Genomic DNA, 25,142 nt, shown 5'->3' on the forward strand with positions numbered 1-25,142 from the left:
GTCTTTGGTTTAATAGGACCAAACATTACATTTTGACTTATTTGTTCTTTAGTCGTTAGTTTTAGCGGAGTTAAAGTGACGTTGTCGTTAGGTGAACAATGGCACGTCAATGTTAAAACGACACAACGCGGAAAGATGGAAAGGGAATCAAAACGAATTTATTTCCTAACAATTTATTTATTATTCATGAGATAACGATTATTAAAGAAAGTATTTTTTTTTTCCTATAACTGTTTTTGATTGAATAGAAGAAAGTAATTTGTAAATTTTGTTCCTAAGATAGTTTTCGAATGAAATATGAATTGAGACGTATGAACAATGTGGACAATTTCGAAACCGAAAAGGTTTTAATGAGAATTCTCTCACCTTATATGTTTTTTTTTGGTCAAAGATATTCATTAGATAACTAAAACAGAGTTACCCACCAATACAAATAGAGAGGTTCAGGGCCTTAAGGGCCGATTTTGCTAAAACATCAGAAGGCTCATTAAAGGAGCGCTTAATAAAATGAAAGGAGATAGAATGAAAGTGAGCTCTCAACGATCTGATATCATGGAGAATTCCCTTCAGCTCGTTTGAATCTTCACCTGAGCAAAGGATTGAAACAAGGGTCTGCGAGTCAGAGCAGAATTGGAGCGAAGAAAGACCAGCTTCAAGAGCTGCTTCCATGGCTGATTTTAAAGCAAAGGCTTCCGCCGAAAGAGCCGATGCGACAAAGTTCCTTGAGCTTGTGTTTTGAAGGACTGGTCCATTGTGATCCATCTTTATAATCCAGCCAAGTCCACAGTGTCCCGACGACACGTCCCATGCTGCATCCACGAAGCAGCACGAAGCATCCAAATTCAGGGGAGGCCCTGTTCGTTGTTCCCCTGTTTTCACTTTTGGTAACTGTTGTTGTGCACCTTGCCAACTGCGAGCTTCCCTTACCGCTTTAAGGATTACCTCCTGTTCCGAGCACTGCTCTGCTTTGAAAATCCTTTGATTTCGGGCTTTCCAAAGGAACCAGAGGATCCATGGGTACAACGGTGCATGAGAAAGGCCTGAGGGAGGGAGGTTGATCATCTTCTTAATTTCCAGCAGTACACTTTTCATTGAATTCAGGTTGGCTTGTCTAGGCTGGAGAATCGTTGGGGCAAGGTCCCAGACTTTTGCCGCAAAAGGGCATCTAAAGAAGACGTGAATCTCATCCTCCACTTCACCACAAACTTTGCAGGTTACATCCGATGTAATCCCTCTATATTGGAGGGATTTCCCCAGAGGGAGGGCATGAGCCACCGATTTCCAGAGAAAGGTTTTTAGTTTGGCAGAGGTACGAACCTTCCAGATATTGGATTGCCAATTGAAACCATCCCTCTCTAGGGGTTCAGAGTGAAGCTTATTTAGAGCATACCCGGTTTTTGTTGAGTAAATTCCTGATTTTGCAGGTAACCAGACTAAGGAGTCGTCTAATCGCCTTGAGCTTAAAGACAGTTTCCTGATCTGATCCTCATAAAGAGGTAAGTGAAGTCTTATGGCTGCAATATTCCAGCTAGGCGGGTTTTGATGTATTAAGGAGTCAACATTGAGGTCCATTGTTTCAGCAGTTGGTGGTCCAAAAGGGGACAGGGGAGTAGATGTAGAGAGCCAAGGATCGCGCCAAATATTTATACTCTGTCCATTACCCACCAACCAACCTAATCCTTTTTTCAGAGTTTCTCTTCCTGCTAGAATACCTTTCCAGCCATGAGAAGCATTTGAAGGACAAGAAGACTCCATAAAGGAGGAAACATGACAATATTTGCCCATAAGAACTTGACCAAGCAAGGAATGTGGATTTTTAAGGAGTCTCCAGCTGAGTTTGGCCAAGAGAGCATCATTAAATCGCTCAAGCTCTCGGAAACCCAGCCCACCTGCATTTTTGGGAAGTGTTAGTTTGTCCCAGGAAACCCAACACATCTTTCTCTTGTCTGGCTTGTCATCCCACCAGAAGCGAGTTAATGCCGCTTGAATCCTTTTGTACATTGAGCCTGGAAGTTTGAAACAAGTCATAGCATAAGAAGGCATCGCAGCCAACACAGCTTTGAGAAGGATCTGTTTGCCTGCAGCCGAGAGGAAACGGGACGACCAGCTTCCTGCTTTTTGTCTAATCTTGTCGACAATGGAAGTAAAGATATCCCTCTTGCGCCTCCCAAAGTTCTCCGGAAGCCCAAGATATTTACCAACTCCCCCCTCCAAATTGATTCCTAGGGAGCGTTTTACTCGATGCTTGAACTCTGCGGGAGTCTTTGATGAGAAAGTAATTGAAGACTTGTTGGTATTAATGGTTTGTCCTAATGCCGCCTCATACCGTGTTAGTATTGATCTTAGAGCCTCGCAGCAAGAACCTTTTGTTTTTGTGAAAAACATCGTATCATCCGCGAAAAGGAGATGGTTAACCGGGGGGCTGCCATGCGCTACTTTAACTCCAGGAAGAGTCCCATTCCTTTGAGCTTTACGGCATAGACCCGAAAGGACCTCGGTACATAGGATAAATAGGTATGGTGATAAGGGGTCGCCTTGGCGGAGACCTCGAGTTGGGCTAACCATACCTTGCGGATGGCCATTGATAAGGAAAGAGTAATTGACAGAGCTTACACAAGTCTTACCCAGCCTATCCACTTCTCTTGGAACCCCAGTCTAGTCAACACTGCTCTTAGAAAACCCCATTCGATTCGGTCGTACGCCTTGCTTATATCCGTTTTGGTCGCCATAGAGCACCGTTTTTGTGCTTTTGAAATGCGGAGAAAATGTAAAATCTCATGCGTGATTAACACGTTATCCGAGATAGCACGATTCGGGACGAAAGCAGATTGATGTGGTGAGATGAGCTGTTCTAGGAGGGGTTGTAGTCTCCGGGTTAGGATTTTGGCGATGATCTTATAAAACACATTGCAAAGTGCAATAGGCCTATAGTCCGCAACCTTCTTAGGTGCTTTGATCTTAGGGATGAGGCATACATACGTAGAGTTTTGTTGTTGGTGAATCACTCCCTGATCAAAAAAAGACCAAATTTCTCGGGATACATCTGGGCCTATAACATCCTAATAACCATGAAAGAAGCTGGCCGAGAAGCCGTCCGGTCCCGGTGCTTTATCCGGGTGGATTGAGAACACGGCTGCACGAATATCCTCAAGAGAGGGGGCCTTTGTTAACTGATCATTCATATCCTGTGTGATACAAGGTGTCAAGACCTCTGACACTATCTGGAAATCCGTATTTCCATTTGAGGTAAACACCTTGTGGAAGTAGTCTGCAATAGTCGCAGCAATTTGGTTTTCCTCATGAACAGAGGTACCCTGTTCCGTTTCAATCGTATTCAGCCTATTCTGGTGTCTCCTGCCTCTTGTGACCGCATGAAAAAATCCAGTGTTCCTGTCACCATGTTGGAGCCACTGAATTCTACTTCTTTGACGCCAGAATAGCTCTTCCTCTCTATAAGCCTGCTGGAGCTCCTCAGTTGTAGACCCAATCTGTTCTGGATCCGGTAATAGTGCTGAGAGGAGATCCTCAAGTCTAGACTGCAGGTCATTGATTTTCTTGTTGCTGTTACGGTTCTGAGCTTTAGACCATTCAATAATGGCTCTTCTACATCTCATTATCTTGTTTTCCAAGGGTTCACGCTGGAAATGATTCCAGGAATCAACAATTACCCCTTTAACTTCCTCATTTTGCAGCAGCCTGCGATCAAATCTGAAAACTCCCTTTCTCTTCCTTCTTGATTCATCAGAGAAAGTTACTAGTGGTCTATGATCCGAGCCCTCAAAGCGGAGGTACTGGCAGCGACCCGAGGGAAAGGTTTCATTCCATGAACAATTGGCCATCGATCTATCCAGTCTGGATTTAATATAATGGGTATGACGCTTACCCCTCCACGATAGAGGATTTCAGCATGTTTGATATCCCATAGTCCATTCTGGGAAACAAAACTCTGGAAGTTGATAAAAGAACCTTCAGAGCGAAGAGGCCCACCGATCTTCTCGGAATTATCCAGTATTTCATTAAAGTCGCCTGTGAGCAGCCATGCCATCTCTCTGCCCTCTCCCAGCAAGGAGATTTCATCCCAGAACTCTTTTCGATTTTCTTGTTGTGGCTGCCCATAGATGAAAGTGATAAGGGACGATGCCCTGCCATTACTCTTGATCTGAGTATCTATAAAGTTTGGAGAAGAAGATAAAATTTCTAACTCAATTTCTTCTTTCCAAAATAAGGCCAGTCCACCACTCAAACCTTGTGGAGGAACCGTAAACTTGTTACAATAACCTAAAGTATCAAAAACATGGAACACATGATCATCTTGGTTTTTCGTTTCCATGAGAAACACTATATCCGGGAAGATGGTATCTTTAAACTCCCGGATTTGACGAACTGTAAGGGGGTTTCCAAGCCCTTGACAGTTCCAGCTCAAAGTGACTAAGGAAGCGGGTTTGGGGGGATCCGAAAATCCACCCGTCCCTTGCTTGTCGCCGGAATTAAGGTCACTAACGAAGTAGTACTGGGGCCAGGTTCATGTGATCCAACTTGAATAGGAGCCTCTGGAGGTAATTCCACACTGAGTCTTCTTCTAGTACTGTTTTGGGCTCGCAGGACATTTGCTTTCCTCAGACTAACTCCCTGCACCGGACTCCTGTTGGCCCTTGGGCAAGTAGATGGTTTCGGAGGTTTTGTTGCTTTCTTCTTGTTTTTTCCTCTGGTCACTGCAGCTTTCTTGGGTTGCTTCTTACTGGCTGACGGGCCTGCATCTTGGACTGGTGAAGGGCAAAGTCTTAAAGAAGCCGGAATCCTCATAGAGGAGCCTCCTATGTCAGGAGAAATAGCATCTGGCAGGGAACTCAAGACCATGTTTTGCTGGCTTGCAAGACTTAGAGTCTGATTGTGAAACAGAGGAGGAGGGAAATCACCCCTCCCTAACTCCGTTTACTGGTTGGCTTCCTCTGCATACCGAATCTCGATGTCTTGAAGATGGTCTGATTCTACAGAATGAGTCAGAACTGGCAGGGGTTGTGGGTGAGACGTTCCCCCCAAGGAAAGGCGTTCAAGCGCTGGTCTCCTAGTTTTAGGGATACTGGAGACTTCTCCCTGCTCCGTGGGTGGAGGGGCCATTTCCTCTCTTTGAGGTCTTGGAGGAGGAGTTCTTGCAGAGCGAGGTCTTGAGGAATCTTCTCTGTGCAGGCTTCCCTCTGGGATCTTAGATTCTTCGCGTCTAGAGAAGTTATCCCGAGATTGGGGTAGTGCATGTTCGACCCCTGTACTTCTTTCCTGACGTGGGGGGAGCTCACCAACACGGGAAAATGAACGAGGATGTACCCCTGGTTTCATCACCGAGGATTCACCATGTCTAGAACGAGAGACGTCATTTCTTACTGGGCTCCAAGCCATAGAACGATGAGAAGATCCTCCATAGGGATGATATCTGGGGGTGGACCGGTTTGATCCCCTCTGAAGCTCACTATTATGAGAACGCTGACTAGGAGGACCTCTCCTCTCCACACCAGGTCTGCTAAAGGATTTACCTCTCAAAACAGAGTACTCTCTGTTATTTGAAAGTGAGGGTCTGAGGGATTTCCTCTCCTCTCCTTTTCGCCTGTCTGCTTCCAACCTAGAGAGAGTTCTCTGTTGGTTAATGTCGGTAGACTTAGGTTCCACTCTATCAGAAGAAGCACGTCTGGGACAGCCTTATATGTATCATCTACTACACAAAATAAAATAAAAAATTATCATAGAAAACAATCTCTACAAAAAAGGAAAGTAAAAACAAAGGACAAATCCAAATTCAGCCAATAAAAGATTAAAAGAAACAGCAATTTAGATTCCGGTGATCGGAGTTTCAAGACGTCGCCTTTGAAGAACCTCCCGTGTCCACTTTCACGGCGCGTTCGCGACGCAAGCTGCTTCCTCTTGTGTACGGCTTCTTAGCACCCTTGAAAGAGAAAACATAGAGGTTCACAAAGTTTTGAATTACATGTTTTTTCAAAAAGAAATATTTTTCGCTCTCAAGAACTTAAATCTAAACACAATGAGTATTTCTTTTATGTTAAGGTACGAACCCTTTTGTTTTTGCTCACCTGGAAGATCGTTCCAAGTTTCTTCAGTCCTATGGCACGAGCTCGAAGAACATCCTTGGAAACACTTGGATCTTTAAGCACCTGTGAGAGAAAGGGACAAAATTAACACCTAATTGATTGTTGCTACAAGAAAAATGGTTGTATAATGTATGATGAATCTTAGTATCTTACAGATTGGCAAACACGAGATAGAGTGGATTCGATGTCGAGAACATTGATTTGCCAAAGAGATTGAAGCAAAGCATCCATCTTAGCTTCAATGGCTTTCTGAATATGCTCCTCTTTGTTCTCTCCTTGGTGTTCATTCAGCTTGTTCACTTCATCCTGCAACTGAAGTAACAAAACCGCACCTACAGATCAAAACAAAATCATCCAACGTAAGTAAAGATTTTGTTAAGTTAGAAAACCAAAACACTTTGGTTTATATATTGCTTTGTTTTATACCAGAAGCAGCCATGACTTGAGATTTCATATGGTGGCCTTTGTCACGCACCCATTCCGCTAAGAACGGCACTTTCATATACCGCTTGTCTTTACCGATTTCTTTAGCAGCTTTTCTTGTGTAAATGTAACCAATAGTATGCATCATTGCTTCGCCAAAACCTTAAACAGCAGAGCAAGATTATGGAAAAAATTTCAGTTTCTATACAGTTTGTGCCTAGCTTTCTTGGTTTATATGAAAAGACATTCATTTATAGGTAAAATGCAAAGGGGGGGTTTACCGGCAGAAGAAAGCCGCTTTGCCTCTTCGTTTGCCCATTCGATAAATTCATTGGTTTGTCCTTCTACAAACGGTTCAAGTTTGTTTTTCAATGTAGCGGCGAGCTTGTCTTCCCTCTCCTTTTGTAGAGCCTGCACACAATCCCCACATAAAATACATGCAGAAAAGTAACTTAACATCAACACACATTAAATAGAAGGGTGAAAACAATGTACTTTGATCTTGTCTTGAAGCATTTGCTTTCTGATTTCAGGCTCATGTGATTCTAAGTCAGCTTCGATTGATGCCAAATAAGCAAGTGCAAGCTGGCCAACATATTCTTCAAAGACTTCGCTTCCGAAAAGCATACCAAATACAGCTGCAGGATCAACCATTGCATCCCTGACAACAAAAACATATAACCAGCTTCAACCAATCACAAACCGAAACCGTAGAGAGAGACCAAAACATACTGTTGGACCCCTTCTTTGCCATATTTGTCATAAGCAGCTCGCTTCTCCGGATTGCTCAGAACCTGATAAGCCTCACCTAAAACCTTTTTCATTCATGAAAGCAACAAATGAGAGACATGATCTGGAGAACTTTATGAAGATTCAAGTAAAACAAGAGACAAAGACCCTGGAAACAAACAGTAACAATCTGAAAACACCTGAAAGTTCTTAGCAGCTTGAGGGTCTCCAGGGTTCTTGTCTGGATGAACTTTCCTTGCCTGAAGAGCAAACAAACAAAAGGATATTCACAATCAAAATTTTACATTATCAAAAAAAAAAAAAAAAAAAAAAAAAGACTTTACTTTTAAGTAGTAAGCCTTTTTAATCTCAGCATCGGAGGCATCAGTTTTGACGCCTAAGATCTCGTAGTACTCATTCTCCTTCACCATACCTTTTTTCTAAACAAATATGAAACAAACACACAAATCAAGACCAAGCTTGCAAATTTGATCCTAATATCAATGTATGCGGATATGTTTACGATTTCTTTTCCCATTGTTTTCTTGTGATCATCGAAAAGGGAGAAATATCGATGTCCAGATCTTAGAAAAAACCCAGAATTGGGGATTATAAAAAAAAAAAAAAAAAAAAAAAAGACACAAATTTTGAGTGGCGAGATCATGAATCTAGACATAAGAAGACAGACAGAGAGAAAAGGAAGAGAAACTTACTGGTGGTGATCGTGAAGAAATGTAAATGGGGGCAACGAAAACTCTCGATTCTAGTTGGCGAAATGTGAAAGGTGTTTGGTCTTTATATACAAAGAAAACGACGAGTGTTTACGGTTTTGGTTTTTGATAGATTGAGAGATATTCTAAACGTGTCCGTGACGTATACATCTCTCTCTATAATTAATACACACGTGTCCGAAAATGTTCTGATTCAACCGTGTTCGAGGCAAAATAAAAATTAAAAATCTTATTAAATGTAGGACTTATCCATGGGTACTAAGTCAATTTCCAATTAAGTTCTTGCCAAAGAAAAAAAAAAATGCAAATTTTCTCGATTCGATCATTGTTTGGGTTAGCAAACTTTCAACGCAACCCGCATCAGAAAATGGTAGCAGTTCGTTTTCTTCACTCAACCAACTTGTATTAGTATTAATATGCTTCTCTGAGAGTAGAAGATGGATGCTTAACGATGTGTTCTTGATAATTAATGACATGATAAACCAATCTATTCGTGGAACTTTCTCTGAAGATGTAAAACGTGAATCTTGATTTTTACGCCTTCTTTTTAGTGTATTCTTCCTCTGTGTGGTAAAGCCGCGCGAGATTTCAGGGCAATGTGATCAAAGGACACAACCATGGTTTGAATGAAGCATCTCAGCCTCGTTGCTCCACTGATGATATTGGTCATATTTCAACAGACTATAGATGTCCTTCTATAGTGAATGGCAGGGCCGGTCCTAAGAGTATTGAGGCCTAAAGCATATTAACAAATTGTGGCCTATTCTATTTCTATGACAAATTTTTATCGAAAAGTTATAACTTCGTAGCTTTATCAAATTATAGTAAACTATAATTAACACTATTAAAAATTTATATTTAAATAATTAGAAAATGACTTAATTTGTTTCAAAATATATATATACCTAGAGGCACATTACATCATTTGAAGTTATGTAGTTTAACTTCTTGCCTAATACAAATTTTTACTGGTGTGTTTTTTAACTATTAAAAATAATAAAATTACTGAAAATGGTATAAGTATCCAAGAAAGAAACTTGAAAACAAAAATTCTTTTGAAAAAAATATTAATGGAACTTAAATTATATTTAAAATAGACGTGGATTAAGGAGTCACTATACCAATTTGACCAAATTACCAATACATCATGTGGCCCTTAAAACTACTTAAACAAATTGTGGCCTCAAGCATATGCCTTACGTGCTTTATGGAAGGGCCGGCGCTGGTGAATGGGGAGCCAAGAAAGGAAGCTTTTAATACGAGTACTCATGCAAATCTTCAAGAAGAAAACTTTCCCGAAGTTCCTCAAGACACGGTAAGTTTTTTTAGCAAAATTTTTCTCTTAGGATGTTAAATGACCATATAAGATTGTAATTTTTCTCAGGTTCCTGAGATAGCTACGAGAAATTCTCCTAGTAACAAGACAATGTTAGGAGAAGACAGTTTTTTTGGGAATACTGTAGATGAACAATCTTGAAGAGAAAGAAATGTGCGGAGGTCAAAGAGAGCTCAAAAGCGGAAAACAAGAAGTGAAGAACCAAATCGATCATTGTAGCAAAAAACCGCCAAAGAAGAAGAAGTTCAAGCATTCTACGTACTCCTCGACGGAAGAGAACATGTAACTACAACTTCTTACTAAACTATTTGTTGGAAATAAAGCTTAGAACCAGAATTGACAAAGAACGAAAGTCGCAGAGCCGTAGAGAATCTACTGCACTTGAGCGAAAAACCGCCTAATCCCGGTGTGCAAGATAACCAAGACGGCTCACTCCAGGGTTCACTCTGCTCTCAATTGTGTTGTGCACTCAACCCAAAAGAGATGAAGCTCTCAAACTCAAACTCAGAAATTTAGAAGAAGAAGAAGAAGAAAATAGAAGAGAGAGATGTAATCTCCATAATGAAATTGAAGACTAGACTCTCCTTTAAATAGGCACAAGATCGAACTTCTCATCAAAGATTTTAGCCATAAAATCCGAGATCCAATGACCCATCTCTCCTCACCGTTGCAAACCAAACGGAGAGAACTGCGGCGTGGTCACGATCTTTGACCTATTCTTTTAAGAAGAAGAGTTTCGTCAAAATACAATTTCTCAAAACGTCAAAATAAACTTGGGCAATGAAGCCCATTTATTTATTCACAAAAGCCCAATTTAAGAAACATACCCAACACTATTATGTTGTAACTGACTCTTTCTTCGTGTTGATTTATGTTGATATTTTTTTTGTTACCGTATAAATATGAAGAAGGGTATTTTGGACATTAGTTTGAGTCAGATGAAAGAGAATTAATTAATTAATCTTCAATGCCAGATCTTGCAATATTTTTTCGTCTGTGGTTTAATATTTTGTTGACCCATAAATTTATTCTCTGTTGATTTCTATAAAATAAAAATGGATATATTTTGTGAAAGTAAAACAATTAAAATAATAAATATTCAACCTAGAAAATGGGAAGGCCTAACGACCGTTGACCCTCCCTCTAATTGCTCCGTATTTATTTGATTTTCTTCTAATCTTGTAATCAATCCTCCGGTATTCGCCACGTGTTGTATGGGCCCACGGTACGGGCAATGAAAAATTATACTTTGCTCCCTTATTTAATGAACAATTCACATTTTGCTGCCTAACATTTTCTAGTTGTCAAAATAACCCATGCTCATGTAGACAAGCTCTATACATTTTTTCTAAAAATCAAACCCGTTTTTGTATTAAAAAAATTAAATAAAAACCACAAAAAACAACTTATGATTTGATGACGGAGAACTTTAAAAAAAAGAGAATTTATTCCAATTTATCGTAGGCTTTACTCTATGTATCTTTTATGAATTAATATTTATAATAAATAAACTTAACTCACTAATCATATTGAATTACCGAACACATTCATTGTTTTATCCAAGAACTTAAGTTCTTAACCTATGGAATTAATCAAAGTGGAGTAAAATTTTCCAAAATAATATTTGCAAAATAGTTGAAATCCAATTTTTTTTTGGCAATAGTTATAATTGATCCAAAATTAAGTGGGGTCATATTGTAAAGAATATTTTTGTCGTCTTTTTTTCCAAAAAATAAGCAATTTAATAGTGTTGTTTGTCGTTTTGTTGGCTGAATTCTCTTAGTTGGATTTTTTTAAAATTAAATTATTGGAATATGTTTTTAAATTCTGATTGGTTTAATGGTCTACTATCCATATCTATTAAAACTTTTTACCTATACCCATTAATGACCGTCTGATCGTTTTTTGTTGATGATGGTTAGACCAACTATCTCTTCATTTTCTCGGTTTCTCCTTATTTAATTATTTCTAGCATGTCTAAATAAACCCCATCATTATGCTTCTTTTACATATTTGAACAAAAACTAGTTTAATGACAGAATTAACCGCAATTTCCTTAAAACCAAATTTTGTTTTCTATCAAAGATAATATCTCATTTTTGACTAAATTAATTGTATGAAATATTCATAGTTTTCTTTTGTCAGATCATATTATCAAAATCTAATCAATACAGAATGATTAAGCAACATAAGCTTACCCGAAAAAAGAACACATTATACCATTTTATTTCATCTTGATAAAATAATTTGGAAAAACAATAGTATCATGTTCTAGGTGTAATTTAATTTCCACATTAAAATCCTGCCACAAAAATACTGTACCACCGTCAATTTGGGGGGGTAAATTGAAAGACAAAAAAGTGTGGGGCTCACAAATAAAAACGAATGTAACAGTTGGGGTCTCATTAAATAACGGTGCAAATACAAACTTCTATAACAAAAATATACTCCCATTTTAGGTGAGAAGAAACTGAGAAAGTCCCATTTAGTTCGGTCCGAATTCTAAACTCCCACTTTTGTCTCTCTCAATTTGTTTTCTTTCTCTCTCCTTAAAAAAATTTCGTTGGCGATTTTTCTGGGTTTCTTGTAAATGTGAGAAGTAGATAGATTCTCAAGAAAAAAAGGGTTTTTTTTTTTTTTTTTTTTGTTGATTCGTGGTTCAGCCATCTTCTCGAAAGATTTGGGAAAGATCCAAGGAATCACAAGATTTTTTCCGATTTTTAGTTGAAAGGAATATAACATGTCAGGTCCACTTGATCGATTTGCAAGACCATGTAAGAGATCTCATCTTCGTTATTGTCTTAAATCTTTAAAGTTCTTTCTCTGTAATCTTGTTGTTTCTGGGTAAGCTTTTTTCTAGGGTTTACTGTAGCATAAACTTCGAAATGAAACAACTTTGAGGTCTAATATCATAATGAGAATCGAAAAATTGTGTCTTTTTGCTTTGTCGTGTGTTCAATTTATGTTCTTGAGCTGAAAACTTTGGAGCTGGTAAAGTAATGGGAATTTAGATTCTTGTATATGGTTTCGTTGAGCTAAATGCATTAGTTTATTATAAGTTTCATCAAATCCAAACAGCTTTCACTACAGGTTTTGAAGGATTCTTGAGCAGTGATGAGAAAAAGGAAAGAAAATCAGATTTTGAGAATTCTGAGGATGAGAGGAGAACAAGAATCGGTTCATTGAAAAAGAAAGCCATCAATGCATCCACTAAGTTCAAGCATTCTCTTAAGAAAAAGAGCGGAAGAAGAAAAAGTGACGGTCGAGTGAGTTCTGTCTCCATTGAGGATGTGCGGGATGTCGAGGAGCTACAGGCTGTTGACGCGTTTCGACAATCGTTGTTAATGGACGAGTTGCTTCCGGAGAGACACGATGACTATCACATGATGTTGAGGTTCTTGAAAGCGAGGAAATTTGATATTGAGAAAGCTAAGCAAATGTGGGCTGATATGATTCAATGGAGGAAGGACTTTGGTACTGACACTATTATTCAGGTTTGCTATACTTTTAAACAGAAGATAGTGTTAACCGTTGTTGTTGATTATGTTTTTGTAACGTTTTATTCGTGTCGACAGGATTTTGATTTCGAAGAGATTAATGAAGTTTTGAAACATTACCCGCAATGTTATCACGGTGTTGACAAAGAAGGCAGACCTATTTACATTGAAAGGCTAGGGAAAGTTGATCCTAACAGACTCATGCAAGTTACAAGCATGGATCGATACGTAAGATATCATGTAAAGGAGTTCGAAAGGAGCTTTATGATCAAGTTTCCTTCCTGCACAATTGCTGCAAAGAGGCATATCGATTCGAGTACAACTATTCTTGATGTTCAGGGAGTGGTAAGTATTTTCTATAATTCCTGATATCAGTTGTGAGATGAGTTGTTTCTCATGTATTTATATAATTTCATATTCAGGGATTGAAAAACTTTACCAAGTCTGCTCGAGATCTTATCACGCGATTACAAAAGATTGATGGAGACAATTATCCTGAGGTATTAGTTAATTGGAGCTTCTATTACTGTGAATGGGACGTCAGGTATCAAATGCTAATCTTGGCTTTGTGGTATTTCATGCAGACTCTCCACCAAATGTTTATTATCAATGCAGGGCCTGGATTTAGGCTACTCTGGAACACTGTGAAGAGCTTTTTAGACCCAAAAACATCTGCTAAGATTCATGTATGAGAGATCTAAGTTATATGGTTATAGCTTTTTATTTAAAAGACTTGTCTTCAATTATATAGAATTCAATCTGAGACTATTCTATTGTTATGTAGGTCCTCGGATACAAGTATCTGAGCAAATTGCTTGAAGTCATTGATGTCAAGTATGTGAACCTTGACCCTTGTTTGATCTGTTCTATCGAAAGCTGATCGTTTTGTTTGCTTATGTTGAAAATGGTCTGCATTTTTTTTACAGCGAGTTGCCTGAGTTCTTGGGAGGTGCATGTACTTGCTCAGATCAAGGTGGTTGCATGCTTTCTGACAAGGGACCTTGGAAAAACCCGGAAATTGTGAAGGTCGTTTAATCGACTCATCTCTTTTTGCCTAGGATTTTATATAGATCATCATACCAGGTTGGAATCTGAGACATTTGGTTTCCTTCACATAATTTCAGATGGTGCTTCATGGAGGAGCACATCGAGCGAGACAGGTGGTGAAAGTGTTGAACAGTGAAGGGAAAGTCATTGCTTATGCAAAACCTTCATATCCATGGGTATGTAGTTATTAAATCATATAACTAGTCAATCTTTACTTGTAGCTGACCATATTGTGCCTAAACACTGGCTGTGTCATAAACACAGATAAAGGGAAGTGACACTTCCACTGCAGAGTCAGGATCTGACGCTGAAGATATCGGTTCTCCAAAGGCTATAAAGAGTTTCTCTCATCTCCGCTTGACACCTGTTCGTGAGGAGGTAAACTTTTTTTTACTTTCTATCTTCTAGTTATATTTTCAAATTCTGCAGATGTTTATCCTGAGACTTTGCAGGCAAAGATAGCTGGTGAAACAAGCTTGGCTGGTAGTTATCCGGGTTATGATGAGTATGTTCCAATGGTTGACAAAGCCGTCGATGCAACCTGGAAGGTGAAACCCGCCATCCAGAGAGTGGCCTCAAGAGGTTAGTTAGCTGTTATATGCTTTTTGTACAAGTAGGCTCCGGTTTAGAACCAAATACTGAAGGAAAATGATTGAAATTTTGTGAAAACACATCTTATTAGGATTTGATAATATCATATACAGTATATTGGTTCCTTGTTCACATAGGATTATATATTCTTATTAGGATTTTTTTGAAGTTGTGTTATAAAAAACAGAGCTTTTTCGGATATCTTTGTTCGGTGATCTTAATTCTATCGATCTGTCTCCTTCAGGAGCTTTAATGTCTCCCACCATTCCAAAGGATCCTGAAGGCATCAAGGCTCGAGTCCTAGTAATGTTCATGGCATTCTTGATGGCGGTTTTCACATTCTTTCGCACAGTATCTTACCGTGTGACCAAGAAACTTCCAGCGACTACTACTTCCCCACTAGTAACCCAAGGAAACGCAACAGAACTTGGTTCTAATGGTGAAGGAGTTAAAGAGGAGTGTCGTCCTCCTTCTCCAGTACCAGACCTCACGGAAACCGATCTCCTAAATTGTGTGACGAAAAAACTGACAGAGCTTGAAGGTAAAATCGGAACTCTCCAATCAAAGCCGAATGAGATGCCATACGAGAAAGAAGAACTGTTAAACGCAGCGGTTTGCAGAGTAGACGCACTTGAAGCAGAGCTCATAGCTACTAAAAAAGCGCTTTACGAAGCCTTGATGAGACAAGAAGAGTTACTTGCGTACATTGATCGTCAAGAAGAAGCTCAATTCCAAAAGATGAAGAAGAAGAAAAACAAGAAACATCTCTTTTGCTTTTAAAGCAAAAAACCATCACCAGGCATCAAAATCTCTCTCCCCTCTCCTACACAACACAGTTCTTAATTAGTTTGCTGTTCTTTAAGTATAAACAACAAACAAAACAAAAACTCTTTCATTTGACTTGATGTTAAAGCTAATACAGAGAGCTCTGTTTCCTTCTTTGAGTATGAGCCGCTTTATATTATATATGTTTATTTTTATAATCATATAAAATCTGTAACGTTAAACTTGTTAATGCAAAACAAAAAAAAAACAAAGTATCGAAATTATTAATCAAGATTCTGTTTTTTTTTTTTAGGATTTTGGTTTTATCCAGATACAAGATATTGTAGCCACATATCCATATAGTGATTATCTCTTAACGTTTCTCAAAAGTTTTTCCATTTTTCATTACTTCATCTTTTGTTTTTCTAAGATCAATCAGTTTTTTTCTCAGTACTTTTTATGAAGAGAAAATGGAGATAACAATATCTCAATTGTGCTCTCGAGTTAAGTTTTCATCATCACTGTTGTGTTTAAATGGAAACAGTAAGAGGAACAACCTAAATGGAGCTGTTTCAGTAAATTGCTTGAAAGAGATTGATCAGATCAGTTATATTAGCTTCACTGCGAAGAAACAGAGAAGTCACGCGCCAGTGGTGAGAAAAACACGCGCCTCCTCGGATGAGAATCAGTCCCCAACTCCCGGAGGAGAACGGTGGCTTCTCCAACCAGTTGGTCAGAAGCTATTTGTTTCTTTCTTTAGCTTTAATATCACTGAGATTATTTAATCTTTTTGAGTGTTAAAGTTCTAATCTATAAAAACTTGCAGGCGATGGAGACACAAGACACATTGGTTACAAAGTGGCAATGCCTGCTCCTTTCGAGATCACCTCGGTAAGAAAATATACATTCCAGTAGATAGATTTACTTTGATGAGTTTTTTCTAAAGCTCACTAGAATGGGTTTTGAGCAGGGACAAGTTACCATCGGACGGCTACCGGAAAAGGCTGATGTCGTAATTCCTGTGGCCACCGGTATTTCTCTGTCTTGTTTCGGTTTTTTTTTTTGAAGTTGTGATCAAAGTGAATTTGGTTTTAATATGAATCAGTTTGATATAGTTTTGGTTTGAGGTTGAGTTCGAGTTATAATCAAATCTATCATTGGTTTTAGTTAGGTTCGGATTCGGTACTAGATTTTCGATTGTAGATTGTTTGTTTATTGCTTTAGTTTGGATTGGATCCGTCTTGTTAAATCCGACACTCCTAGTCTTTTAACTGCAGTGTCGGGAGTCCATGCGACAATCAATACCAATGAAAACAACCTTCTTGTGACGGATATGAACAGCACCAACGGTACATTCATCGAAGACAAACGTTTAATTCCTGGTGTTGCTGCTCCTGCCTTTCCCGGAACCCGAATCACCTTTGGTACACCAGTCTTTTTGTATGTTTTTCTATCTCTTTGTGAATGTGGTGGACCGATCAATGAGTTCAACTCTTTGTGTGACTTGCAGGAGACACAAATCTAGCGATTTTCCGTGTTTTCAAGCTCCAAGATAGGGAAGAATCCACAGAGAAACCAACCACAGAGTAACACAAAACCTGGGAAATGGCTTCTCTTTACCGGTTTTTGCTGAAATTCTAAGTTGGTTTGCAGCATTGTTGATTTATTGGGTAATATTATATAACAATATATATAATTTATAACATATATATTTTTGTTTTTAGTACGTTACAAATTAGGTGTGAAAGAATGATAAGTGGTAGACATAAGCTTTCAGATATTTCCAGGAACAAATAACAAAAAATTTACAGAAAGCAAATTTCCACATTTTTATCTTTAAAAACTCTTCACGAATATATTTATGTTTATGTATAATAATTATATATTTCCAGGTTTCTTCAAAGTCTTGAGGCATGCATTATCATGTCTTTCAGAATCCGAAGAACTGAAAACAAAACCAAAATATATATAAATACGTAAAATTAAATCAAATTTGAATAATCTTAAAAAAGAGTGATTTAAAAGTGTTAGTTTGTTGTTACCTTCTTCTTCTTTTTCTTCTTGTCGATATAAGCCATTATCTCATGCTGCGTAGCCATGGTTTCCTCCAGCGTCTGATATTTTTTAACAAATTATAATTGATTTCATACCCAAAACAAAAGATTTATAAAAGTGGTCTAAATCTTACAACAAATAAAATAGTTTAAACTTTTATAAATTAACAAAGTAGCCTAAATTCCCACTTCTAAACCCTAAAGTCTTAAATCCGAAATCTGAAAATATAAATTCCAAAAACTAAACCATGAAATCTCTAAAATCTTTAATTATAAACATCAACTAATGGTTTATTTATTAAATTTATAAAGATGTAGCCTATTTTTTTAATTAAGATATTTTTCAAAAGTTTATTTTCTAATGATTTCTTTAATTAATCTTTGTTAAAAAAAAAAGATTTTAAATCATAAGAAATAAAATTTAAAATAAGAAACTAGTCATGGAAGCTCTTTAACTGGTACCTTTTTGGTCTGAGCCAACTGAAGCTCAAGCTCGTCGACACGGCTAAGAGCGGCGGTGAGAATCTGTTCTTTCTCCGGCGAGAAGGCTGCCGGCTGATTGTCCAAAGACCTACATTTCTCCTCCAGCTCCGCCATTCTCTTCACCATCGACATATACTCTTGGTTTGACACCATTGTAGTCTCTGCTTTCTCCGCTTCGCCACCGTAAATGGCGGCATCAGTGAGCTTCCTTGGCATGTTTTTCGTCAGCCTCACCACGGTCATTAACCCCATCATCAACGACATCACGCCGCCGAATAAATATCCTTCTCCTCCTCTCCTCTGCGATGGCTTCACGGCAGAGTATAAATCTGCGCCAGCAAAAACAAATATATAGGAAATGAGTGGTATGTATAGTTGAAGAATATAGCGGAATCACTTTTCAAAAACGTGAAAATATGATAGAATGTTTGGAATGGTAAAAAATAACGGAATCATGTTTTCAAAACGTGAAAATATGATGAATGTTTGGAATGGTAAAAAATAACGGAATCATGTTTTCAAAACGTGAAAATATGATGAATGTTTGGAATGGTAAAAAATAACGGAATCATGTTTTCAAAACGAATAAATGGTTTACAAAAACCCGGTTTAGTTAAGAATCAATGTTTCTGTTTAGTTTACCTTCAGGTTCGGGATAGTTTGACTTGTGGAGATTTGTAGGCCAAGTAGTAGCATTCACAGTTTTGTCAATCATCGGTATGAATTTCGCGTTCTCTGCATCGAAATTGTTCTTCTGCAAATAGGATATTAAAATCAGTCAAACAGAAAATCTAGAGAGAAAGAGAGAGCTAAAGAAGTAACCTTAGACAAAGAGAAACTCACCGCAAAGGAATCACATTTCTTCAAGCAAAAAAAAAAAACATAAGAGAATGTTAGATATTATCAAAGATCAAATATATTTATTGAGTTTTGTTTTTACCATTGTTGTGTTCTCGTCCACTGAGATTGTCTTCTCTTCAATGTTTGACAATGTCTTCCTTGGGCACTTCCCTTCTCCGTTTTGAACCATCTATACATAGTTTAAGATTCTGCATTTCAGTTCATTGTTTCGTTAAGATTGTCTATAATCTTATAAAGTACCTTGAAGATGTCAGGGTCGTTCCATGGACCTTTGTCTGAACGCATACACCCACCTTTGTCTGCACAAGTGCAGTTACCACCCAAGAACTCAGGAAGTTCACTAAACACAAAAAAAAAAAAAAAACAGATAGTTTTCAGATTATGAATTTGTAGCTAAAATTCAGAGTTATGGAGAGCTCTGTTTCACTCTTACTTGGAGTCGATAATCTCAAGAAGCTTGCTTTGATATTTGTTGCCAAGAACCTGTACATGAAGGACATGAGATTTCTGATAACCGTAGACCTTAAAAGAGTGACACAAAACGTAAAAAAAGCTTACGTGGATCTTTGCGGTGGTCTTTGGGTCAAGGAAAGATTTCACAGTGCTCCACAGAAGCCTGAATCCAGAACCAGCGTTGATAATGAACATACGGTTCAATGTCTATATATGATCCATAAACACAAAACAATTCTCAGTACTGTCTTGAGTTGATAGTGTGATAACAAACTACTTTATAACCATTAAGAAACATCATAGTAACCTCAGGGTAGTTGTCGCTATCGATCTTCTGGATACGCTGAAGAAGATCCCTTGCAGCCTTACTGAAGTTCTTCAACCCCTAGAAACAACACCAGAAAAATCACTCGCTCATTCTCTCTTTTTCTTTGATCTGAATAACCAAAACAAAGGTGGTAAAAGACTAGAGAGCATACCACGCCTTGCACATCCAAGATGGTGGTGCTCTGATCAATATGCTTCTTGGCAGCAATGGAGCAAGCTGGTAATTTGATATTGAAAGTCTTCTCAAACTCTCTCACATGGTACTTGACATACCTATCGATGGTAGTGACTTGCATCAGCTTTGTGGCATCCACTTGGCCTAGCCTCTCTATGTAAACAGGCCTTCCCTCTTTGTCAACACCATGGTAACCTTGAGGATAGTACTTGAGGACTTCGTCTATTTCCTTGAAATCAAAGTCCTTTCAAAGAAGAAGATGAGAAAAAATCAGACTTTAATCAAGGAGAAGCAAAAGGGATAGATAAAGAAGATGATCTTAAAATGTTTTGCACCTCCATGATTGTGTCAACACCAAACTCTTTCCTCCAATGGATCATATCAGTCCACATTTGCTTTGCTTTCTCAAGATCAAACTTCCTTGCCCTCAAAAACCTAAGCATCATGTGATGATCATCGTGTTTCGAAGGAAGGAGCTCGTCCAAGATAAGAGCTTGACGGAAAGCGTCAACAGCTTGAAGCTCTTCAAGATCAATGTCGTCAACGATAGAGACAGACATGACTCGGCTGTTCCTTCGAGTTCTCTTGGTGAAAGAGTGTTTGAATTTGTTGGAGGCATTGATTGCTTTCTTCTTCAAGGAACAAAGCTTTGTCTTCTTTTCATCCTCCGAGCCATCATAATCTGCAAAACAAAAACCTTAAACTTTTAGAATCTTTGCTTAAAAGTCTCCTCCATTGCAGAAAGCTTCCTCTCCTTACCTAGCTTATTATGTCGATCCATATGAGTAGACATTGTATCCGTCATGCTTTATAGTCTGGATTTAAGCTTTCTGTTGTCACATAAAAACCGGTTAAAATAAATTCATAGAAAACTGCAGAATCCAATCTAATGTAATAAGAGATACACATAAAAAAAAAAGGGTTCAGTTTTAGAGAGCTATTGAATACAGAGAGTTTCCTTGGCGAACAATCAATCGATGAAACAATAATCAGAGACACCCGTTAAGACATTTGATAAAACAGGTTTTACGCATACATAACAAAAAAGATTATCTGAAACAATCAAAGACATCATCTGAAAAGAAATAAGAATCGAACCCACATTTTTGAACAAGAAACAGAAATGAAAAATCAGGGAGGTTGGAAACAATCGGAATATTGAAACATTTAGCGATTGAGGTTGGTGGAAACTAATGAAGAAGAAGAAAAGATATAAAAGAAGATGGTTCTTGATTTACCTAATAATTAAGGATCAAAAGCTAAGGAAAGGAGAAAGAAGAGAGAAAGAGAGGTGTATATAAATCTCTTTCTCTTTCTCTGAGTCTCTCTTACCCCTCAAAATAAAGGACGGCTCCAGATTTAGAATGCGAAATCTCAGAGAAACAAATCTAAAAGAGAGAGACATAAAGCTTATAAGGGTATTGATAAAAAAAGGTTTTACCTTTGTTTTGAAAATCCAAAGAGAGAGAGAGAGAGAGAGTTTTAGCTTAATCCAATAAAAGGGTTCTAATTGGAAAAAGGTTTGACCTTTACATTGTAACTTGTAAGAGAGAGAGAGAAAGAGAAGAAGCCATTTTTGTAAGGAGAAGAAAGGCGCGTGTTTTGCCGTTTTTCTGGTAAGATATTTTTGTAAATGGAAGAGAAAACATTATTATTACTCTTCAAATTTTTATTTTCCTAATGGTACCCAAATTCGTTTTCCATCCTAAATATTTTTACAATTATTATGAACTAAAAGTAGCTGTCAAAAATTATATGTATGAACTACTAGTCATTCAATTTTTTAAATAGCTTTTAGTAATAGATTTTTGAAGTTAATACTACTACTCCCTCCGTTCCACGAAGATGGATTTTTTGGAAAAAAAATTTGTCCCACATAGATAAAAGTTTTGTTTTTCCAATGTAAAATTTAAAACAGTTTACCTATTTTACCCTTATTAAATAACAATAAATAATATATTTATTAAAATGTGTTACAATGTTAAAAGGTTAAAATTTTCATTATACATTATTTCTTAAAGAATGTGAAATTTTTACAAAATTTATTTTTGTGGGACGGAAGGAGTATTTTACTAGCTTTAATTATTATGTAGTACAAAATTAAAAAAAAAACAATCTTAGACTAAAATATAGATTTTGATACTCCTTCCGTTTCGTTTTAGTTGTCGTTTAAGGTTTTCTCACACAAATTAAGGAAAGCATTAAATTTTCTGTTTACCCTTTATTAATATATCTTATAAATTTTTTCATTGGCCAAAACATTAAAACAATAGGGATAATACTGGAATTTTTACCAAACATTTGCATTGAAAACCTAAAACGACAACTATTACGAAACAAAATTTAAGTCCTAAAACGACAACTAAAACGAAACGGAGGGAGTATGTTTTATGATACAATTTTTTTAACTACTCCCTCCGTATCAAAATATAAAGCGTTTTGGAAAAACTTTTTTTGTTTCAAAATATAAGTCGTTCTCAAGTTTTTATGCAAATTATATAGAGAAATTCCTAAAAATAGCCCTAAAACAAGTTTTATTGACAATAATAGCACAAACTCCATAAACTTCCAAAAATAGCACTAGTTAACTTACTATTAGTGTTTTTGTTCTAAAACTTTTATCACTAGTTTATTTTTTCAATAATACCACAATTTTAATATAAAAGCTATTCAACAAAATAAATTAGAAATAAATTTAAAATATTATATTTGGGTTCTCTATTTCCAATTTAGGGTATATATTTCCACCATTTAAAAGAGATTTTGATTCATTTTAATATTAGTTTATGGTATTATATTTGGGTTCCCTATTTCCAATTTAGGGTATATATTTCCACCATTTAAAAAAGATTTTTATTTTAATATTAGTTTGTGGTATTATATTTGGGTTCCCTATTTTCAAATTAGGATATATATTTCCACTATTTAAAAACAATTTTGATTCAATTTAATATTAGATTAGTGTTTGCTCTCTTTTTTATTTTCTATCTTATATTTTCATTAACTTAAATTGAAGTTTATGGTGCTATTTATGAAACTTTTCAAATGAAGTGCTATTTTTGGAAAAAACAACTTTTTTGGGGCTATTTGTGTCAATCTCTCAATTATATATTACTTTTAATATTTTATGATTATTTTTATTATGCAGTCTCTTTTATGATTTGCTGAACTTTTAAAAAGTAAATATTCTTAATCATCGTGCTTTTAGCTAAAACGTATTATATTTTGAAACATAGGGAGTATAACTCTTTAATGATTAGGAAGAGAGCTGGTTTTCTTACTTTGAAATTGTTAATTAAAATTTTTTATTTCCGACAATATAATTATGAACGGCATGGCCGATGGCTTTTGGCTTTCCCAAATAAATTAAGAGAATTGATAAAATTTAACAGTTATCATTAATTTTTTCTTCTAGCATGTCAATAAGTTAGTAGTATCATTTATTTCTTCCAGCGAAATGCAATAAACGGTATTTATATTTTGATATATGGACCGACCGACCATCATGAATGACCCCAAGCTTCCAGCTCCCATATTAATTGACTTTATAATATACACATTAATGATAAGAGTAGACTTTTTTTTTTTTTTTTTTTGTCATCCGAAATTAATTAGAGCTCAAAAGAGCCATTCCTGAGGAATATTGTTTACAAATGTGATATGAAGCGGTTCTGTACGAATTTTTCGTGCCAGATGATCCGCTTTTACATTAGCATTGCGAGAAATTAAAGATAAAGAGAAGGATGAAAATTCTTCCTTGTCGCTCTGGAATTCCTCCAAGTACACTGAAAACGCCGGCCATTCGGTTGGAGAAGACACCATCTTCACCAGATCAGAACAGTCTGTAAGGAACTCTACCTCTTGATTATCTGCACCAATCATACACTTCATCGCCCAGAGAAGGGCCTCGAACTCGGTATGTAATGGAGATAAACTTCGACGGAGATTTGCAGCTCCCATGGTTGGCGGCTCTCCGTTTGATGATGTACAGAACCATCCTGTACCGGAGAACTTATCACTTTCTTTCCACGATCCATCTACAAAGCAACGGTATCCAGAATAATTCGAGTCAAGTGAAGTATTCCCCACTCGAGAACGATTAACCAATTCCGCAGTACCATGAGTTTCATGATGAAGCTCAATTTGGGCTGACTGCCATAATTGTGCTTCTTTTTCCGCTTACCGTAATACCTCTAACGGATCTTTATCAATGTTTTCAAATATTTTTTCATTCCTTGCTTTCCATATATACCATATAATCCATGGAAAGGCTGAACAGTCAAATTCCGAAGGTACTCTCCAAAATAAATGGTCCAAATTTGCAAAAATAGACTCCGTTGGAAAAATTCCTATTGTTGTAGGAATCTGAGAGAGTGCCCAAACCTGTCGTGCCGGGTGGCACTGAAAGAGTGTATGATTGATTGTTTCCACTAGTTCGCCACATCTAGCACAACCAATATCACATTCAATTCCCCTTCTCCGCAAATTTTCCGTAACTGGTACACAACCCGTTAAAATTTGCCATAAGAAATGACGTATCTTAGGTGGACAATGCACTTGCCAAGAATGTGCTTTTAACGGTTTGATGTCTGGTCCAATCAATGATAATTTTGTCTCCGAATTTCCTAACCGTGCGGTATGATACCCCGATTTGACTGTATATTTTCCGGATTTTGTAAAATGCCAACCTAGTGTATCCTCCTTAGTTGGTGCACCCACATGTAGGGCACTTATGATGGCGATATCTTCTGGATCAAAGATCTCTTCTAAGAGAGCAATATTCCAAAAGAGTAGACTACTTATTTAAAAAAAAATGTGTATTCTTTTTTTTGTTAAATAAAGTAACATTTTTGTAAAATAATACTAAAAATTTCTCAATTACGAAAAAAACCTCTGAATTAAGAAAAATTAACCTTGATACAGTGAGTTCAACAAATACTTTATGTGGTTGATCTACTAATCAAATTTAAATAATTTACCTTACGCTATTAATTGCATATAGTCACACTATTCTTTTTTTTTTTTGTCATCTAGATTTATTATTAATTGCAAATTATGATAACTGTTACATAAAAGATTCCACAACTGACAATTTATGCCGACCCTTAATAGATCCACTACAGACTACACTTCATTCTTCATGATCTTGATGAATACCTTCAATGATCCACGACCTGACGACACTTCTTTCTCTGCGTAGAATCTTGGCGCACTGGTATAATTGTACATCGCTGGAGATCTATTGCACACTTGCCTCCATTAATCTGCAAATTTGATAATAAATCGCAATATCTGGGACTCGAACCCCAGACCTCTTAGTGTAGAAACATTAATCAACCCTTAGTCAACCAATGGATCAAGGAGGGCTTCCACCAGTCACACTATTCAATACTACAATTTGATGAGGAAAAAAAAATTCAAGGGTTAACTTACCAAAATTTGGGCCTAAAATGTGAGAGACTATCTCGATCGGCCTCATAGTTTTTTTAAGTGTCATTAATCAACTTGAACTTATTCCACTTGTGGTACTCCATGAAATTGCATACTATCAACCTAAAAATCATGGTATTAT

The 25,142-nt window shown here is 37.0% G+C and overlaps 4 protein-coding genes across 12 annotated transcripts; 2 read left to right on the plus strand and 2 right to left on the minus strand.

The window, feature by feature from the left end:
* Positions 1-5,665: 5,665 nt before the first annotated feature.
* Positions 5,666-8,133, minus strand: LOC9316455 (chaperone protein dnaJ 10). 2 transcript variants are annotated; one of them, XM_021028829.1, is made up of 10 exons: positions 7,964-8,133; positions 7,595-7,690; positions 7,451-7,510; positions 7,254-7,336; positions 7,017-7,182; positions 6,803-6,932; positions 6,525-6,683; positions 6,252-6,430; positions 6,063-6,161; positions 5,666-5,935 (listed from the first exon to the last, which is right to left on the minus strand). In XM_021028829.1, exons 2-10 carry the CDS (start codon positions 7,679-7,681, stop codon positions 5,843-5,845), a joined length of 1,056 nt encoding a protein of 351 aa, XP_020884488.1. In that variant the 5' UTR covers positions 7,682-7,690; positions 7,964-8,133; the 3' UTR covers positions 5,666-5,842. The 2 variants fall into 2 exon arrangements, with proteins under 2 accessions (XP_020884488.1, XP_020884487.1); XM_021028828.1 differs by lacking the exon at positions 7,964-8,133 and having other exon boundaries at positions 6,081-6,161.
* A 3,640-nt stretch (positions 8,134-11,773) lies between these two features.
* LOC9316456 (phosphatidylinositol/phosphatidylcholine transfer protein SFH8) lies at positions 11,774-15,396 on the plus strand. 2 transcript variants are annotated; one of them, XM_021028820.1, is made up of 11 exons: positions 11,774-12,091; positions 12,396-12,811; positions 12,893-13,159; positions 13,237-13,314; positions 13,399-13,500; positions 13,599-13,648; positions 13,741-13,840; positions 13,939-14,037; positions 14,126-14,239; positions 14,314-14,443; positions 14,697-15,396. In XM_021028820.1, the coding sequence occupies exons 1-11, from the start codon at positions 12,058-12,060 to the stop codon at positions 15,230-15,232; spliced, it is 1,926 nt and encodes a 641-aa protein (XP_020884479.1). In that variant the 5' UTR covers positions 11,774-12,057; the 3' UTR covers positions 15,233-15,396. The 2 variants fall into 2 exon arrangements, with proteins under 2 accessions (XP_020884479.1, XP_020884480.1); XM_021028821.1 differs by having other exon boundaries at positions 11,777-12,091; positions 12,408-12,811.
* A 162-nt stretch (positions 15,397-15,558) lies between these two features.
* Positions 15,559-16,993, plus strand: LOC9314623. Of its 2 annotated transcripts, none has more exons than XM_021028831.1 (5): positions 15,559-15,949; positions 16,044-16,108; positions 16,188-16,248; positions 16,495-16,641; positions 16,728-16,993. In XM_021028831.1, exons 1-5 carry the CDS (start codon positions 15,688-15,690, stop codon positions 16,805-16,807), a joined length of 615 nt encoding a protein of 204 aa, XP_020884490.1. In that variant the 5' UTR covers positions 15,559-15,687; the 3' UTR covers positions 16,808-16,993. The 2 variants fall into 2 exon arrangements, with proteins under 2 accessions (XP_020884490.1, XP_020884491.1); XM_021028832.1 differs by having other exon boundaries at positions 15,566-15,949; positions 16,495-16,657; positions 16,728-16,808.
* LOC9314624 (phosphatidylinositol/phosphatidylcholine transfer protein SFH3) lies at positions 16,907-21,162 on the minus strand. Of its 6 annotated transcripts, none has more exons than XM_002880343.2 (14): positions 21,012-21,162; positions 20,330-20,400; positions 19,906-20,252; positions 19,548-19,814; positions 19,376-19,453; positions 19,174-19,275; positions 19,049-19,098; positions 18,856-18,955; positions 18,695-18,784; positions 18,598-18,615; positions 18,397-18,508; positions 17,734-18,083; positions 17,260-17,331; positions 16,907-17,162 (listed from the first exon to the last, which is right to left on the minus strand). In XM_002880343.2, exons 2-14 carry the CDS (start codon positions 20,373-20,375, stop codon positions 17,148-17,150), a joined length of 1,647 nt encoding a protein of 548 aa, XP_002880389.1. In that variant the 5' UTR covers positions 20,376-20,400; positions 21,012-21,162; the 3' UTR covers positions 16,907-17,147. The 6 variants fall into 6 exon arrangements, with proteins under 6 accessions (XP_002880389.1, XP_020884483.1, XP_020884484.1 ...); XM_021028824.1 differs by having other exon boundaries at positions 18,577-18,615; positions 21,012-21,120; XM_021028825.1 differs by having other exon boundaries at positions 20,809-21,106.
* Between the last annotated feature and the right edge of the window lie 3,980 nt (positions 21,163-25,142).

This window comes from Arabidopsis lyrata (assembly GCF_000004255.2).
Source record: "Arabidopsis lyrata subsp. lyrata unplaced genomic scaffold ARALYscaffold_4, whole genome shotgun sequence".
Classification (NCBI taxonomy): Eukaryota; Viridiplantae; Streptophyta; class Magnoliopsida; order Brassicales; family Brassicaceae; genus Arabidopsis; species Arabidopsis lyrata.